The sequence below is a fragment of the Microcaecilia unicolor genome, chromosome 2, assembly GCF_901765095.1.
Source record: "Microcaecilia unicolor chromosome 2, aMicUni1.1, whole genome shotgun sequence".
In the NCBI taxonomy this organism is placed as follows: domain Eukaryota; kingdom Metazoa; phylum Chordata; class Amphibia; order Gymnophiona; family Siphonopidae; genus Microcaecilia; species Microcaecilia unicolor.
The window spans coordinates 424,352,188-424,368,545 of record NC_044032.1 but is presented as its reverse complement, the minus strand read 5'-3'; the positions used below and the strand labels follow the sequence as shown (position 1 = coordinate 424,368,545).

General features: G+C 41.0%; 1 protein-coding gene across 1 annotated transcript in view; it reads left to right on the top strand.

Annotated features, from left to right (window-relative positions):
* Positions 1-16,358, top strand: part of LOC115461146 (NACHT, LRR and PYD domains-containing protein 3-like) — a 58,742-nt gene that overhangs the window by 15,904 nt on the left and 26,480 nt on the right. The window contains exons 2-5 of the mRNA XM_030190751.1: positions 111-397; positions 4,799-6,479; positions 12,852-12,938; positions 13,688-13,771. Coding sequence (XP_030046611.1) covers positions 111-397; positions 4,799-6,479; positions 12,852-12,938; positions 13,688-13,771 — 2,139 coding nt within the window. The remainder of the gene's footprint in view (positions 1-110; positions 398-4,798; positions 6,480-12,851; positions 12,939-13,687; positions 13,772-16,358) is intronic.

The following is a 16,358-nucleotide window of genomic DNA, read 5'->3' as shown; positions in this document are numbered from 1 at the left end:
AAACAGAATAGAAAGGGTGAAATTAAATTAAAGTGGTTGCTTCAGTCACCCAGCAGCTCATGTCATACCACCCTTTTCATTTTGTTCTGATTTTGCTCATTTGCTTTCAGGTCATCCTCAATTATGTTCCTGAAACGCAACAGAGAAAAACTTATAGATGAGCTGGCAGACTATATCGATTGCATTCTTGACCGGTTCTTGCAGAAGGAACTAATCACAAAAGATGATTATGAGGATGCAGCGTATGAGCGAGGACCCAGAAAGCAAGTGAGAAGGTTGTTGGATATCATCGATTGTCGGGGAGAGGAGCTTGCCTCAATATTCTGCTCTTTCTGTGCAGAGATGAAAGAAAAACCTTGTGGAAAGCAAAGGCAGGTGGTGCAAGGCAGTTCCAGTGGTAAGAACTTCAGTAAAAGTACCTAATGCTTTCTTCCTGTTTATTCATTCTATTTAATGCCCCTGGGTAATAATTATGATAATAATTAGGATTTATACAATGTTATCCAAACTCAAATCATTCAGGGGTAAATAGGATAAGTATTATATGAACCCAATGTAAGAAATCACATTTCAGGTGGTATGTGGAACATAAATTCACATGTAACACAGTCCTCGTCATTGGCTCAGCTACAAATATAGTGTAAGACCAATATTACTATTCTTTAATGTATACAAAAATCCTTATAAAAACTTTTTTTGTTTTTTTATATTTTTATATTGTATCCAGTTGTCTTAGAATTCTTGGCTTCTTAAGTAATGTTTGCCTGTCAAGTAGTCCTCCCCTTCCCCTCAGTAAAACGTACATCCTTGTCATCCTTTCTGAGTTGCATCTATATAAACATTGATCTGTAAAAAAAACACTCTACTGGTATATTAAGCATTATGGGGTAATATTCAGCCTGCGGAAGTAAGGAGCCTATAAGTCGCCTACAGCTGTGAGCTGAACTAACACCCAATATTCAATACTGGCACTGAATATTCAGGTAACCTGATTCTGGTCTGAATATTAAGGGTTAACTCGGCTCATCGGAGGAGATTCTATATATGGCGCCTAAAAAATCGGTGCTGACTAAGCGTATTCTATAAATGGTGCCTAGATTTAGGCACGGTATACAGAATACACTTAGTTGAAATTTCAGTGCCTAAATCTAAGTGCATCCGTTTACACCAACTAAAATTTGGTGTAAATCATGGCATGTAGATTTATGTGCACTGGGCCATATTCTGTAACTACGCGTATAAATTTAGGAACGCTCACGAAACACCCATTTCTCCTTCCTTATCCATGCCCCTTTTTACCTACATGTGTTAGAAATTAGGCCAATTAGCGATCATTATTGCTTGTTAAGTGCTGATGTCAGTGCTGATTAGCTTGCTATGCCAATTAATTTACGCGCTATATTATAGAATCCGCTTGGATTGTGACACGGGTCTCTAGGCGTACTGTATAGAATCTGAGGGGGATAATATTATACATCCGTTTTGCTCTCAACTTTATGTGCTTACTTTAAGGGGGTCTTTTACTTAGCAGCAGTAAGCCCAATGTGGGCTTACTGCTCGCTAAACCGGAAGTACCGCTGGACTACCGCAACAGCCCGGTGGTGGTTCCCACACCCAGCAAGCGTCATTTATGGCGCTACAAAAATGTGTTTATTTTTGTGGCGCTGGTGTTTACCCGGCAGTAATTGGGCAGTGCCGCACCCTGCCTGGATACCACTGGGTTAGCTCAGGAGCCCTTACTGCCACCTCAATGGGTGGCGGTAAGTGCTCCCCCCCCCCCAAAAAAAAATAGCCACACGGCAAGTGCTTCACTTGCTGCTCGGCCATGTCTTTTTAAAACCCCCCCAGCCTCAGGGCCTCAGCGCGCATCAAAAACATGCACTAACTCCAGCGCAGGCCCCCTTTTGCTGCAGCTTAGTAAAAGGACCCCGTAGCCAGTTAGTAGAATGAATATCACAGCTAACTAGATAAGTGCTGGGTCCAAGCAAGCTCCACCCCTACCCGGTCAGGGAATGGCATTAGTGATATTCAGCAGCACTATCCTTTGATAGTTGACCCCTTTATATAGGAAATCATGACAATATTTTAATTACAAGATTCCTCACCTGCAAGTTTCTTATGTCTTAAAGAATAGAAAAAATAGAGCAATCATTACTTAACTTGCTTAATCATTCCTTCTTTATCATGTTCATCATGTATCTCGATGGAATTACTTAACTAACTAGGCTGTCTGAAAATTGTTTAGCCTTTCCCCAGTTAAAAGTATGCAACAAAATTAGGGTAGCATTGATCGATTAAAAAAAAATGTTTTATCCTACACTATTTCCAAATCTAGGCAGTGGGATTAGGGATTAGGTTGGAGTAGATGCTAATACAATTTTGCAGATTTTGCAAATTAAATGCAGGCACAGATATCTGTGGGTACATTTTTCATGGGCAGTTTTCCAAGTATAGTCAATTCCCTTAGGAAATAGTTGCAAAGCCTATGAAGAAAGTATCCATGGACAATGGCGTAGCAAGGGCGGGGCAGTGGGGGCGGTCCGCCCCGGGTGCACGCTGCTGGAGGGTGCAGAGAGCAGCCGTGCGCCTGTCGGCTCCGCTGGTTCCCTGCTCCCTCTGCCCTGGAACAGGTTACTTCCTTGATGTGCCGGGGAGGGGGGTGTCATTGCGCCGGGGGGTTTGTGTCATGCTGCACCCTGGGGGGACGGATGTTCACAAAGGGTTCTTTTTACTAAGGTGCGCTAACAGAATTAGCACATGCTAACAATTAACCCATATTAAATCCATTAGTGCATCTTAGTAAAAGGACCCCAAAGTTTTGAAAATTGCTCCCAAAGAGATTTTAAATCATAGAAATAAGTCAATCATGTAAATATTTTTAAATGACAAGAAAATGGTTAAATTTAATTATAAATGACTGTTTGTATATGTAAAGCACCTTTCATTCAATGAGGATCCCATGGCACTTCGTAATCATAACATCTTAAAACAATTTTCCACATTGTTCTGGGGTACTCTACATAATAGCTCTTGAATAGAAGAGAGTAATCAAAACAAGTTTGTTAATATTGCTCATCAACATTTATTAAAATTAGTCATGAGGATGTTTATTTAGAAAACTCCTGTCAAAACAGGCATTCGCATACCTTCTGACTCCTCCCCCTGCACTGCTCCCAACCTGCCCACATTTTTTTGGGGGGGGGGGGAGGTTAGAGATGATATTCAGCAGCACTGCCCAGATAACTGATTCTGAATATTGGCAGTTGGGCGGTGATGAATGATTTAAGCAGAAGGTGACTCTCCTTCTTGCTTAAATTGCTTTGAATACTGGGCAGAATATTATTTTGATAAGGGAAGGGATTTGCTATACCGCCTTCCTGTGGTTACAAACAAAGTGGTTTACATATTATATTCAGGTACTTATTTTGTACCTGGAGCAATGGAGAGTTAAGTGACTTACCCAGAATGACAAGGAGTCACCTGGTTCTCAGGCCACTGCACTGACCATTAGGCTACTTCTCCATTTAAAGGTATGCCCATGGAGTACTCTGTGTCATGTGCATACATTGAAGCATTTGGACAGATTGGTACATTATTTAGATCATTTTTTTTTGTTTGGCAGAATAGCACAGACAACACAATTTGAGCACCTGTTAACTAGGGGTCATGATAGCCATTTTGAGGCTGCAGTTAGCATGGGCAGGAATGAGTGGGCATTGCTTCTGCCCCAAAGACTACAAGGCCACCGTGCAATATGAAGGTAGGCCTGGGGGAGGGCCTTCTGAGGGTGGTGGTGGTGGGGTGCTCCCTAAAGGGCTGCTCTGCTTGTAGGGCTGGACCAGAAGGGGGTGCTTTTTATGGGGGGGGGGGGCAGTGGGCGGTCAGAATGAGGTGGTGGAGGTTATTAATCCCCTTATTTGGGTCCTGGCAGATATTCAGCTGGAAACTGCATAAATGTTTTATGCAAGTTCCAACTGAATATTGGCCAGGATCTGCATACGTCCTGGTGGCCAGGTACTATCTAGTCAGACCTGGATATTCAGTGCTGATGCCTGGCCACAATCAGTGCATAAAAAATGCAAACTGCTGCTGACTGAGTATTGATTGGTTTGTGTGTGCTGAGGTGCAGGGTTGGGGACAGGCTAGGAAATGGCACAAAATTTCTAAATAGCGGTGGAATTCAGTCACTACGTTTAATTTGCATGCATAAGTTAGGCTTTTTTTGCAGATCTGATATGCATTTATTTATTTGTAGCATTTGTATCCCACATTTTCCCACCAATTTACAGGCTCAATGTGGTTTACATTTGCCGTAATGGCGTATGCCATTTCCGGGTAACAGAATTACAAATGGTATTGCGTTCAGGTGCATACCTACATGGTAATATACAAGGAACATAACATGCATGGAACAGATCATGGTATAAATATATATCGTGCATATATACATGGTAAGGGAGTATACATTATGGTAATGCATGAAGGTACTGGGTAATAAATTGGGTTGTAACATACATTATGCATATGAGCAGTGATGCACTATTCACTTATATGCATATTCAGTGGCATCATTTAAATGGCTGGCACTGCTGTATATATACATAAATTAAGCACCAGTGCTTACTGCTTTCAATATCAGGCCCTGTTTTTCTTATGAAGAAGTACTGCCGATATAAATGTTGAAAGCATTTTTGATGTCTGTTTCTGCATGGTTGATAAAAATGAGATACATTAAATATATTTTTTTCTGTACGACATAATCGGTGTTAAAAGACCTTCTTTATGATTTTCTGTGCAGAATATTTTAAGCTGGCACTGAAACACAAGCAAACGCTCCTTAGGCGGAATGACTGCATGAAGTATTATAACAGTCGGCATGGAGAGAAAATCTACTTTGCTGATCATTTTGTGAATCTTTTACTTATCAAGGGCCATTACAGCCTTGAAATCAAGAAACACGAACTCCTAACTTTTGGGCAGCAACGCATCCACTTGCAGAAAACAGCAGAGAGACTTGAGATCAAAACCGAAGAGATATTTCAAAAGCTAACTGACAGGAGTGCGCCCAAGAAAATCCTAGTAAGTGGTGTAGCGGGAATTGGAAAAACTGTTTTTGTCCAAAAGATTTTATATGACTTCTCAAGGACGCAGACATTCGACAGTTTTGACTTTGTGATACATTTTACTTTCAGGGATCTCAACTTAGTAAGCAAGCCGACAACCCTGAGGAACCTCATCCTTATGAAAATGGGCCACTTGTCTAGAGTCTTGGATGACGTTTTTCTTAACAGTGAGCACTTACTGATCATTTTGGATGGTTTTGATGAATTCAAATTTTATAATCAGATAGATGTGGATCGCTATGTCATTGATCCTGATGATGAAGTGGAGTTGGTACAGATCTTGGGCAGCCTTTTAAATGGTGAACTCCTTCCTGAGTCAACGATTCTCTTGACTAGTAGACCAACTGTCATCAACCATATCCCAGTTGACTGCATTGAGCGCTTTGTCATCATTACTGGATTCTCTGAAAAAGAAGTAAAGGACTATTTTCTGAAATATTTCCAAACGAAAGAGCAAGGCAGTGAAATGTTTACATTTGTAAGAGAAAACCATTTTTTATTCACATTATGTTATATACCTGCTTTTTGTTGGATTGTTTGCAGTGTTCTAAAGGAAAGCAAAAATCTTAATATGGACCAACCAAAAACAGTGACTGATATTTATAGTCACTATCTTATTGTAATACTGAAGCATCATACTCATAACAGTAACAAATGCTCTACAGTACTGGAAACAATCCTCGACTTGGGAAAACTTGCTTATAGTACACTGCTAAAGCATGAAACAGTGTTCTACATGCATGACTTGGAGCCTTACACTTCGAACGATCTTATGCATAGTTTCCTTGACAAGACCTCTGTTCAAAACCCAGAATCTACTGAAGATGTCTTCTCCTTTACCCATTTTACTGTGCAAGAGTTTTTTGCTGCACTGTACTATGCTTTAGAAGAGAATCTCTCAGTAGATATGATGGAGTTGGAAGTACAGATTAAGTTTGGCCTCAGCTCTGGCAGCTTGGATTTGTTTCTCAGATTCCTTTCGGGGATTTTGTCTGCGAGGAATCAAAAGCTGCTCCTGAAGCATTTGAACCTGAAGGAGAGCATCAAATTGGACTCCTATGCTTCTTGGTTGATTGAAGAGCTCATCAAACACTGTGAAAATGGAGCTTACATTCTTAACCTCTTGCACTGTCTGTTTGAACAACAGGAAAACTCTTTGGCCAGCAGAATAGTTCCAACGGTAATGCGACTTAACTTAAGTGATAATACATTTTCACCTATAGACTTCAGCGCTGTAGACTATTTTTGCAGTCTGGTTCATGGAGACATTTTGGAATTGGATTTAACAGCCACAAATATCAACAGTGGAATACTACAGGAGCTGGAGCCCATTCTTTTTCGCTGTGTCAATCTCTGGTAAAGCAACAAGTCAAAAACTACTGCCCATGTTAACTCTAAAAATAACCAAGTAAACCAAAGGTTCCGCCTTTCTAACCCATTTGTGAAAATACTGTGATCCTTACGTATAAGAATCTATTTGTAAGGGGCCATTGTTTGAACACAGTGGCCAAATCTGTCCACACGGACCCCTAGCCAGCCTGCTTATTGGGATAAACAGTGCCTTTTTAAAAGTCGTCACATTCTTATACATTTTTCACATCTTGCTGTCTAAAAAAAAATGCAATTCATATTGCATTAAATAGTTTGTTTCACTGATCTGTATAACAGAAGTACATTTTTAACATGAAATAGCAATTACAGAAATAATTAAAAAGTAATGTAAGAAAGGCTGTTACTGCAAAAGGGGCTTCCATTAAATATCTGAGCCAAGGAGTATGAAGATTTATGCAATCAAAACTTTTTATTTTTTAATATTTCTATAGAAATCAAACAAAATAAAACATGGAAAAGAAAATAAGATGATACCTTTTTTATTGGACATAACGTAATACATTTCTTGATTAGCTTTCGAAGGTTGCCCTTCTTCCTCAGATCGGAAATAAGCAAATCAAGAAATGTATTAAGTTATGTCCAATAAAAAAGGTATCATCTTATTTTCTTTTCCATGTTTTATTTTGTTTGATTTCTATTGATAACCTTAAGAGTGGACTAACACGGCTACCACACTCCTCTACTTAATATTTCTATAATTGCTCTTTCATATAGGAGGTGTACAGTCTATTGTGTATATTGCAAGGCACTGTGTATAATATGCATAAGATATATTAAGTATACCTTATGCATATTAACTGTGGATATCCTGAATATTGGAGCTGTTTGGGAGTTATTGAGAACCACTGTTATAACAAATTAGTCTGAAGAGTTATTGTGAAATTCAGAATTCAGGTGCTATTTATAAAGTTGCTATAACCTCTTGACAGCTCAATAGACAGAAACCCCAAGAATTAGAGAGAGGGAGAGAAAAGGGGAGAGGAGAGAACCCAGAAATGCAGAGAAAAAACTGTAAGGCCTCATATTTTTATTTGTAGGCACACTTTACCTAGGCTTTCTGATCAGAAGAATCTTAGGGGTCCTTTTACTATACTGCGTCAATATTTTTGACATGTGCTGAGGCCTACTTTTACTGCAACAGATAAAAGACTGTTTTTTTTGTTTGTTTGTTTATTATGGAAATAGCTGTGCGGCAAGTAAAGCACTTGCCACATGCCCATTTGGGGGGGAACACTTACCACCAGCCATTGAGGTGGCGGTAAGGACTCCCATGCTAACCCAGCGGTAACCGGGCACAGTGCGGTACTGCCCAGTTACCGCCAGGGAAGCACCAGCAATTGTTGTATTGCTGGAAGTGGCATGCTGGGGGTGGGAACTACTGCCAGGCTGCTGTGGTAGTCTGGCAGTACTTGCAGTTTAGCGAGCAGTAAGCCTGCGTTGGACTTACCACCGCTTAGTAAAAGACCTCCCCTCCGTAAGATACATATTGGGGTCAAGGGCTCTAATGGTCGTGTGCAATGAATTGAGAGGCCCTTTCACAAAGCAGCAGTAAGCCCAATGTGGCCAACGTGGACCACTTATGGTAGTTCCGGGTTGAGCGCACGCCAGGGGCGTAGCTAGGTGGGGCCATGGGGGCATGGGCCCCCACAGATTTAGCCCTGGCCCCCTCTACTTTCAACCCCCTGCCGCTGACTCTCCCCTGCCACTTTCGACCCCCCCCTCCTGCCACCGCCCCCAACCTCCGCCAGCTGAAGTCCTCTTCAGCGCCGGGCTCTGGCGCGTTCACTGATCTGTTTCTGTGAGTCTTGACTCCTGTCGTCCTGCACGGACGTGCAGGATGTCAGGAGTCAAGACTCACAGAAACAGATCAGCGAATGTGCCGGAGACCGGGGCTGAATGGGGTTGGGGACCCCCGCCAGCAAAGGTACCTGGCGGAAGTGGTGGCAGGGGAGGGGCGGCGGCAGCGGCGGAGGTGGTCAAAAGTGGCGGGGGGTCGGTGGCACAGGGAGGCTAAAATGTGCCTCCTCACCTTGGGCTCTGGACCCCCTCCCACCGAGGTCTGGCTATGCTCCTGGCACACGCCATTTCTGGTGCTCCTGTAAATTTTTTTTTGTCTAGCATGGTGCTAACCTGTTGGAGAGGAGGGCTGTTGTGGAGCTGAGGGTGGGCAGGTGGGGGCGGGGCTGGGTAGCACCTCAAACTCGGGGGCTGGGGCAAGTCGACATGGATGGCAGGGGTGGACAAGGAGGCAAAGGAGAATCAGACATGGAGGGGAGGACAGGGCGGGGCAGATGAGAAATCACTGGACATGGAGGGGAAGGCAGGGCAGGGGAGAGGAGAATTGCTGGATTTGGATGGCTGGAGGGGGCAGGGGAGAGGAGATTTGCTAGATATGGATGGAGGAGAGGGCAGGGGAGAGAGGAGAGTTGCTGGGCATGGATGGATGGATGGAGGGATACAGTGATTTGCTACCTCTGACATTTACTGCTGCCTCAAGGAAAAAAATTGTTGTCCTGATATCTTTTAGGATTTCGTTTTCCAAAATCTAGATTATACTATGGAGCCTATTTACTAAGATGAGATAATTGTTTTGTGCAGGAATTACCAGACACTAACAGCATGGTGCCATGTAAAGTTAATGCAGGTGTTTACGCATGGAATGGGTGGGGACTGTACCCTGCTGGTAAAGTGGAGGTCATTGCCACACTGTAACTGCTAATGTGACAGATAAACACATTGCAGTTAGTAGTGCTGCTCTGCTTTAAGTGCATGGGACACAGAAGGCAAAAGTAGAGACTAATAGACGATTCACCACTGGAAACGTGAGTCCAACAGTCTTTATTATATCAGAGATAACGACCCGACACAGGCCGTGTTTCGACGCTAAAAAGCGTCTGCATCAGGGGTCAATAAATACACTACAAATCAAAACATATAACATATAAATAATGCCAATAAAAACATATATGCACATCCATATAGAGATATGAAAATTCAATAGACACTAATTTTCTGATCAGAGGTCAATATGCTCAAATATGCTTAATAGCCATTAAAACAGCATACATATATTCAAAAGATTTAAAAAGTTTTTGGCTTCTGCTAATATAAATCAAAAAATATGAAAATATAAATATTATGTGTATTCCAGGTATATATATAATTTTAGACTTATATGCCAGCTAAAATATGATGTATAAATGGTTGTTAGAAAAAATGAAATAGGGTAATTAATATTAAATGCAGGTGCACTTTTATATATTAGTATCATGCAATGACAATATACTAAAAACAAAACCTCATGCTTACCCAAGTAATGAATGCAAAATGAAGAGTCCTACTTGTATATGTGTTGTCAACTCACTGATCACGTAGCACTGCAAGCCACGAATGAGAACATGATGGGTTTAAAAACAAACATCTGATAACAAAGTATCCATGTAATACTTGAAGAGTTACAAGGGATTAATTGAACCAGCAGAGAAAGTGAAAATAAAACCAAACGCTGACTGAATGTGCATCAGCTAGCACTACAAGCCAGGAATGAGAACATGATGGGTTTAAAAACAAACATCTGATAACAAAGTATCCATGTAACACTTGAAGAGTTAGGAGGGATTAATTAAACAAGCAGAGAAAGTGAAAGTGAAACCAAACGCTGACTGAATGTGTATCACCTAGCACTACAAGCCCTGAATAAAGATATAATCTTAATAGGTTTAAAAACAAACCTTTGGCAACATGGTATCCATATGATACTAAAAAAACTAGATAGAACCGGCAGAGAAAGTAAAAGGGAACCAAACGTTGGCTGAAAATGAATCAACATAATGCTGGGCAGGGAGGGAAAGAGAAACTACATAAAAAAGGGGCATCTAAAAGTAAATACATAGCCAAATAAATTCAACAGTGCAAACAAAGGTTGGGACAAAAAATGCTGCCAAAACAAGCAAGTCAGAAAAATATAAATAATGAACTAAACTAAATGAGGATAATGGAGAGACATCACAATCAAGCACTGGGAGGAGAAGAAAAAAGTGCTTACCCAAACAGAATATGCTGGATACAAACTATCAGAGCAAATGGTGATGACGGCAAAGTAGTGAGAATATATAGCATGCTGGGAGGAAAAAGGGGGTGCATGGGAGCCCTCCCTAAAGTGCTGTGAATATCCCTCACAATTGTCATGGAGGTTTTGCATCTAATGTACCTTAACTTTTGCAGTTAATGAATCTTAGGGCCATAGGTAGATCAAGAGGGGCATAATCGAATGTGAACGCCTATCTCCATGGGCGTCTATGTCCGAAAATAGGTACGTGAAGAGGTGGGACAGACCGTATTTTCGAAAAAATTGATGTTTTTCTGCTGGGCGTTTGTTTTTTTTAGCAATAATGGAAACTAAAAACGCCCAGCTCAAAAACGTCCTAATCCGAGCCATTTGGTCATGGGAGGGGCCAGGATTCGTAGTACACTCGCCCCCCTGACATGCCAGGACACCAAATGGGCACCCTAGAGGTCAGTGCGGTGGACTTCAGACAATGCCCACATGCATAGCTCCCTTACCACGGGTGCTGAGCACCCAACCCCCCTCCCCCAAAACCCACTACCCACAAATGTACAACACTACCATAGCTCTTAGGGGTGAAGGGGGCACCTACATGTGGGTACAGTGGGTTTTGGAGACCTCCCATTTACCAGCACAAGTGTTACAGGTAGGGGGGATGGGCCTGGGTCCACCTGGCTGAAGTGCACTGCGGTACCCACTAAAAGTGCTCCAGGGACCTGCATACATGCAGGCCTCTAGGACTTGTTGCTGCTATATAACATTGGCACACCAGTTGACACCTGAAGACTAATCTCTCCGAAAACGTCCTTTATTGGAATAAGCACGCTTACTCACAGTTAACTGCAGATCAGAGGTTGTGCCCCACTGGCAACGAGTCTCCCTGGTACTGAGACTAGCAGTAGGTCAGAGCTGGCAGAATGGTGTACAATGCCCTCTTTCAGCTACATTCAAGGTAAGAATTAAGTTTTTTAACGTGGCTAACACGTGAAAGGGATCTAAAACTGGCTTACAAAAATGGCCACTACCTCATGGACTACCGGAAACAAAACAGGGCACACTCTGACCCAGTTAGCAGGGGAAAAGCACCATGGGAGTAGAGCCTACCAACTACCAACATCGTGAGCATTTGCCACAAGCTAGTGGAATCACGGAGCCCAATATCCTACACCCACCACAATTCATTGCTGATGTGACTCTGCAGTGCGCATAACAGAAAAGGTGTCACACTCACCCGAGAGCCACATCAGACCCAGGGAAAGGCTGCCACAGGATAGAACACATTCTGCTGTCATGGAGGTGGATACGGCATTTGAGGCTGGCATAGAGGCTGGAAAAAAAGTTTTTAAAGTGGGTTTTTTTTGGTGGGAGGGGGTTAGTGACCACTGGGGAATCCAGGGAGGTCATCTCCAATTCCCTCCAGTGGTCATCTGGTCAGTTGGGGCACTTTTTTTTGGACTTGTTCGTGAAAAAAAAGGGTCCACAAAAAGTGACCCAAAATCGCGGTAAAAACGCCTTTTTTTTCAATTATCAGCTAAAGACGCCCATCTCTCCTCGGCCGATAACCACGCCCCAGTTCCGCCTTCACCACGCCTCCGACACGCCCCCGTCAACTTTACCTGTTTCCGCGACGGATTGCAGTTGGAAATGCCCAAAATCGGCTTTCGATTATACCGATTTGGGCACCCACGGGAGAAAGACGCCGATCTCCCGATTTGGGTCGCAATATAGGCATTTTTCTCTTTCGATTATAAGCAGGCAAGTGGGTTTGTATGTTAGTCTACGAAGAAGGCCCATGGACTTGTGAAAAGCATAATTGATTGGTGTTTTGACTTTTCCCTTTATGCCTTTTAAAAATATTATGATACTATAAATTGCAGCTTTAGCACCATAAATGAATTGTATATCTATTTTCTTCTAATTTACTTTATATTTTCTAAAATTTAATTGTAATAATATTCTGTACTTCTCATTCCGGAAATGGCGATCGCCACATTGAGCCTGCAAGGAGGTGGGAAAATGTGGGATATAAATGCAGAAAATATAATAAAAAATAAAGTAATTTGTAACTTATATGTACAGCAGTTTTGTTAATGTGTCAGTGGGTAAGGAAGTTTACAAGAATGTTTAGTTGGGAAGGAGGACAGACAGTGATGGCTGGTTGGAAAGCTTTATTGCTGCTGTTGCAACAAGTTTCTTTCTTTTTTTTTTTTTTTTTAAAGAGAATTATGTTATATACAACTTTTTAATCTGATGATTTTTTTTGGCATTAGGATTGGTGAAAATAACTTGGATACAGAAGCAGTGAAAATTCTCTGCCATATCCTGAGTGCTCCGAATTGTAAAATGCAGTTTCTGGGGTAAGAAACCTATTGTTGCTTCTAGCAAGCTTTAATTTCCAATTTATCTTCATTTTTAAAAAATTGCCACCCAATTGTTAATTTCCTTGCTTCACGATTTCTGCTAGAGTTCCTCCTTTACATCTATTTTTTTTGTAACATTAAGGCCCTTTTAATAACTGTGCAGTTCAAACTATGGACCTTACATTGAACTATTGTAATCTGTGCCCCTTCTGTGAAAAAAAGACAGAAAGCATAAACTTCCTTCTGAACCTTTCCATGGCTGCCCTGGCCCTTGATATACAGCCTTTGAATATACTGGCATGTGCATGAATAGAATGGGAACACTGAGCCCAGGCTTGTCAAAATTCAGTCCTCAAGGGCTATAAACAGGCCAGATTTTCAGGATATCCCTAATGAATATGCTTAAGAAAGATTTGAATACAGTAGGGGTAATGGGCATATTATTTTGAAAACAAGCCTATAAACCCAAACTTTGATCTTCCTCGGAAACAAATCTTGCTAACACAGCTGCCCATTCAGTAATTAAATCTTGTGAATCTTCAAGAAATCTAGCAAGTTCCTGGCTGCCAATTGAAGCTAAAACATCTATCTCCCTTTCAGCTTTATTTGTAAGTACAAATTGTTAGAACACAAAAAGGAAAGCCCATATAAACTCAGATTTAGAATTAAATTTATATAAAGTCAGATTTAGGGCAAAACACTCAGCATAAATAGAAGTGCAAACTTTATATTTTTTCTTTATACAGGATGGGATGGACAAACATTGGGGATGAAGCACTCTTGGAACTATACAACTCACTGGTACACAACACGTCGTTGCAGGAATTATGGTACTTTGGGCTTTTTTTATTACTTCTTTAATTCTTTTTTACTGTAATTATTTAGTAATTTTGGAAATACTTTTTTTTTATTGGTACATGTTGCATTTCATAAAATTTGGCTTTGGTTAAGTGAATTAAACATCATTAATGATTAGGATGTGACATATTGCCCCCTGTACTAAAAATCCTCCTCTGCATGTCAGTCAGTTCTAGCTGAAGGTTTCTGTGGTGTTTCACATGTCTGTTGCACAGAGAGATTCTAACAGAATGTGGGGGTGTTATAAACATAATGTAGCAAAGAGAGGGAACTAAGCACAAACAAAGTCCAAGGGAAAAGAAACAGCACAAAGGGCCTTTAAAAACAAAAGGGACACAAATACTTATTTTGAAAAAGTTTTAATAATCAAGTTTGATTGTAGAAAGACCCAACACGGGCCGTGTTTCGGTGCTTCCGCACCTGCGTCAGGGGTCTACACAAAACACAATACAATAAACATTCAAAAAATTATTATTAAAAAATGATCTAATCAACTTAGTATTATATATAGATACAACCATATATATAAATATAACTAGATAGGAACCAAAAAGGGATTTATGTTATATATACATATATGTGTGCACAAACATATAAAATTTAAATACACTCATAAAAATAAAATGTTATACATAAACACATATAATCATGCATATGAATATAAAATTAAAATACACATTGGAAATAATAATTGATAATATGATATTTGAAAATAATATGAAAAGAAACATTATAAAAAAAATATATATGAAGAACAGAGGACATTATTAATTTAAAATTTTTTAAAAAATCTATTATTGAATAAAAAAAGGACACTCACCACACTGATTATGGGGAGGACTATACAGACAGATTCAAAACATCTGTTGACTTTCAAAGTTGTATATAATATATTCCTTTTTATAAAAAATATATATATATATGAATTACAACTAGTCCTACCTGGTTTAAAAAGCTCACTTTAAGATACTTGAGAACAATTTTAAACAGCTTTTAAGATGAAATATAGAAATACAAATAAAAGATACATATTAAGAGCTAGAGGTAATGCTACCCGGAATAAAAATCATTTAAAAGTTCTTGATGACAGATTTGAAACTAATGACACCCATCTCAGAAACGACCAAATGCAAGCCCTTTGGTCGTGGGAGGAGCCAGCATTCGTAGTGCACTGGTCCCCCTGACATGCCAGGACACCCACCGGGCACCCTAGGGGGCACTGCAGTGGACTTCAGAAAAAGCTCCCAGGTTCCTAGCTCCTTTACCTTGTTTGCTGAGCCCCCCCAACCCCCCCCCCAGAACCCACTACCCACAACTGTACACCACTTCCATAGCCCTTACGGGTGAAGGGGGGTACCTAGATGTGGGTACAGTGGGTTTCGGGTGGGTTTTGGAGGGCTCACATTTACCACCACAAGTGTAACAGGTGGGGGGGGGGGTGGGCCTGGGTCCGCCTGCCTGAAGTGCACTGCACCCACTAAAAGTGCTCCAGGGACCTGCATACTGCTGCCATGGACCTGAGTATGACATTTGAGGCTGCCGCAAAATATTTTTAAAGCTCTTTTTTTGAGGGTGGGAGGGGGTTAGTGACCACTGTGGGAGTAAGGGGAGGCCATCCCCGATTCCCTCTGGTGGTCATCTGGTCAGTTTGGGCACCTTTTTGTGTCTTGGTCGCAAGAATAACTGGACCAGGTAAACTCGTCCAAATGCTCGTCAGGGATGCCGGTTTTTTTCCATTATGGGTAGAGGACGCCCATGTGTTAGGCACGACCAAGTCCCGCCTTTGCTACGCCTCTGACACGCCCCCAGGAACTTTGGTCGTCCCCGCGACGGAAAGCAGTTGGGGATGCCCAAAATCGGCTTTCGATCATGCTGATTTGGGTGTCACTGTGAGAAGGACGCCCATCTTCCGATTTGTGTCGAAAGATAGGCGTCCTTCTCTTTCGAAAATAAGCCTGAATATGTTTTGGCATACGTAATGTCTGTATGAGGGGCAAATTAATAGCGCTATATCAAACCTAAAAACATGAATAGGGACATAAAAGTATATATAAGCCTTTAGACAGCAGAGCATAAAATATAAAATTATATCCAAAATCAAATTAAAATTAGATCAGATCAAAATAAAATCAAAAAGTGGAAGCAAGAAGAAATACCAAGTGCAGTAAAAAGAATAAGGATAATGGGATTTGATATACCACCTTTCTGTGGTACAATCAAAGCAGTTTACATTTATTATATGCAGTTAATAAAATGAAAAGAGTGAAGCTAAGAAATGCCACATGATTGTAAAAGTTTGCCTTAATATCTAACCACTAATTTTTCCAAAGGCTGCCTATAGAGGGCTCCCTGAGCCCAATGCGTACTGTTAGAAAAGAGCTGCATGTTAATAAATAGATCAAGGACACCTCTCTCTCTCTCTTTCTCTCTCTCTCTCTATTCAGTAGCAATTACAATAAAAATCTATAATTAAAAGGGTCATCCAGTGTTGACCTCCATGTTAAAAACAAACAAAAAAAGAAACTGTATATCAGGGAAACAATTAAACAGCTTGTTAGG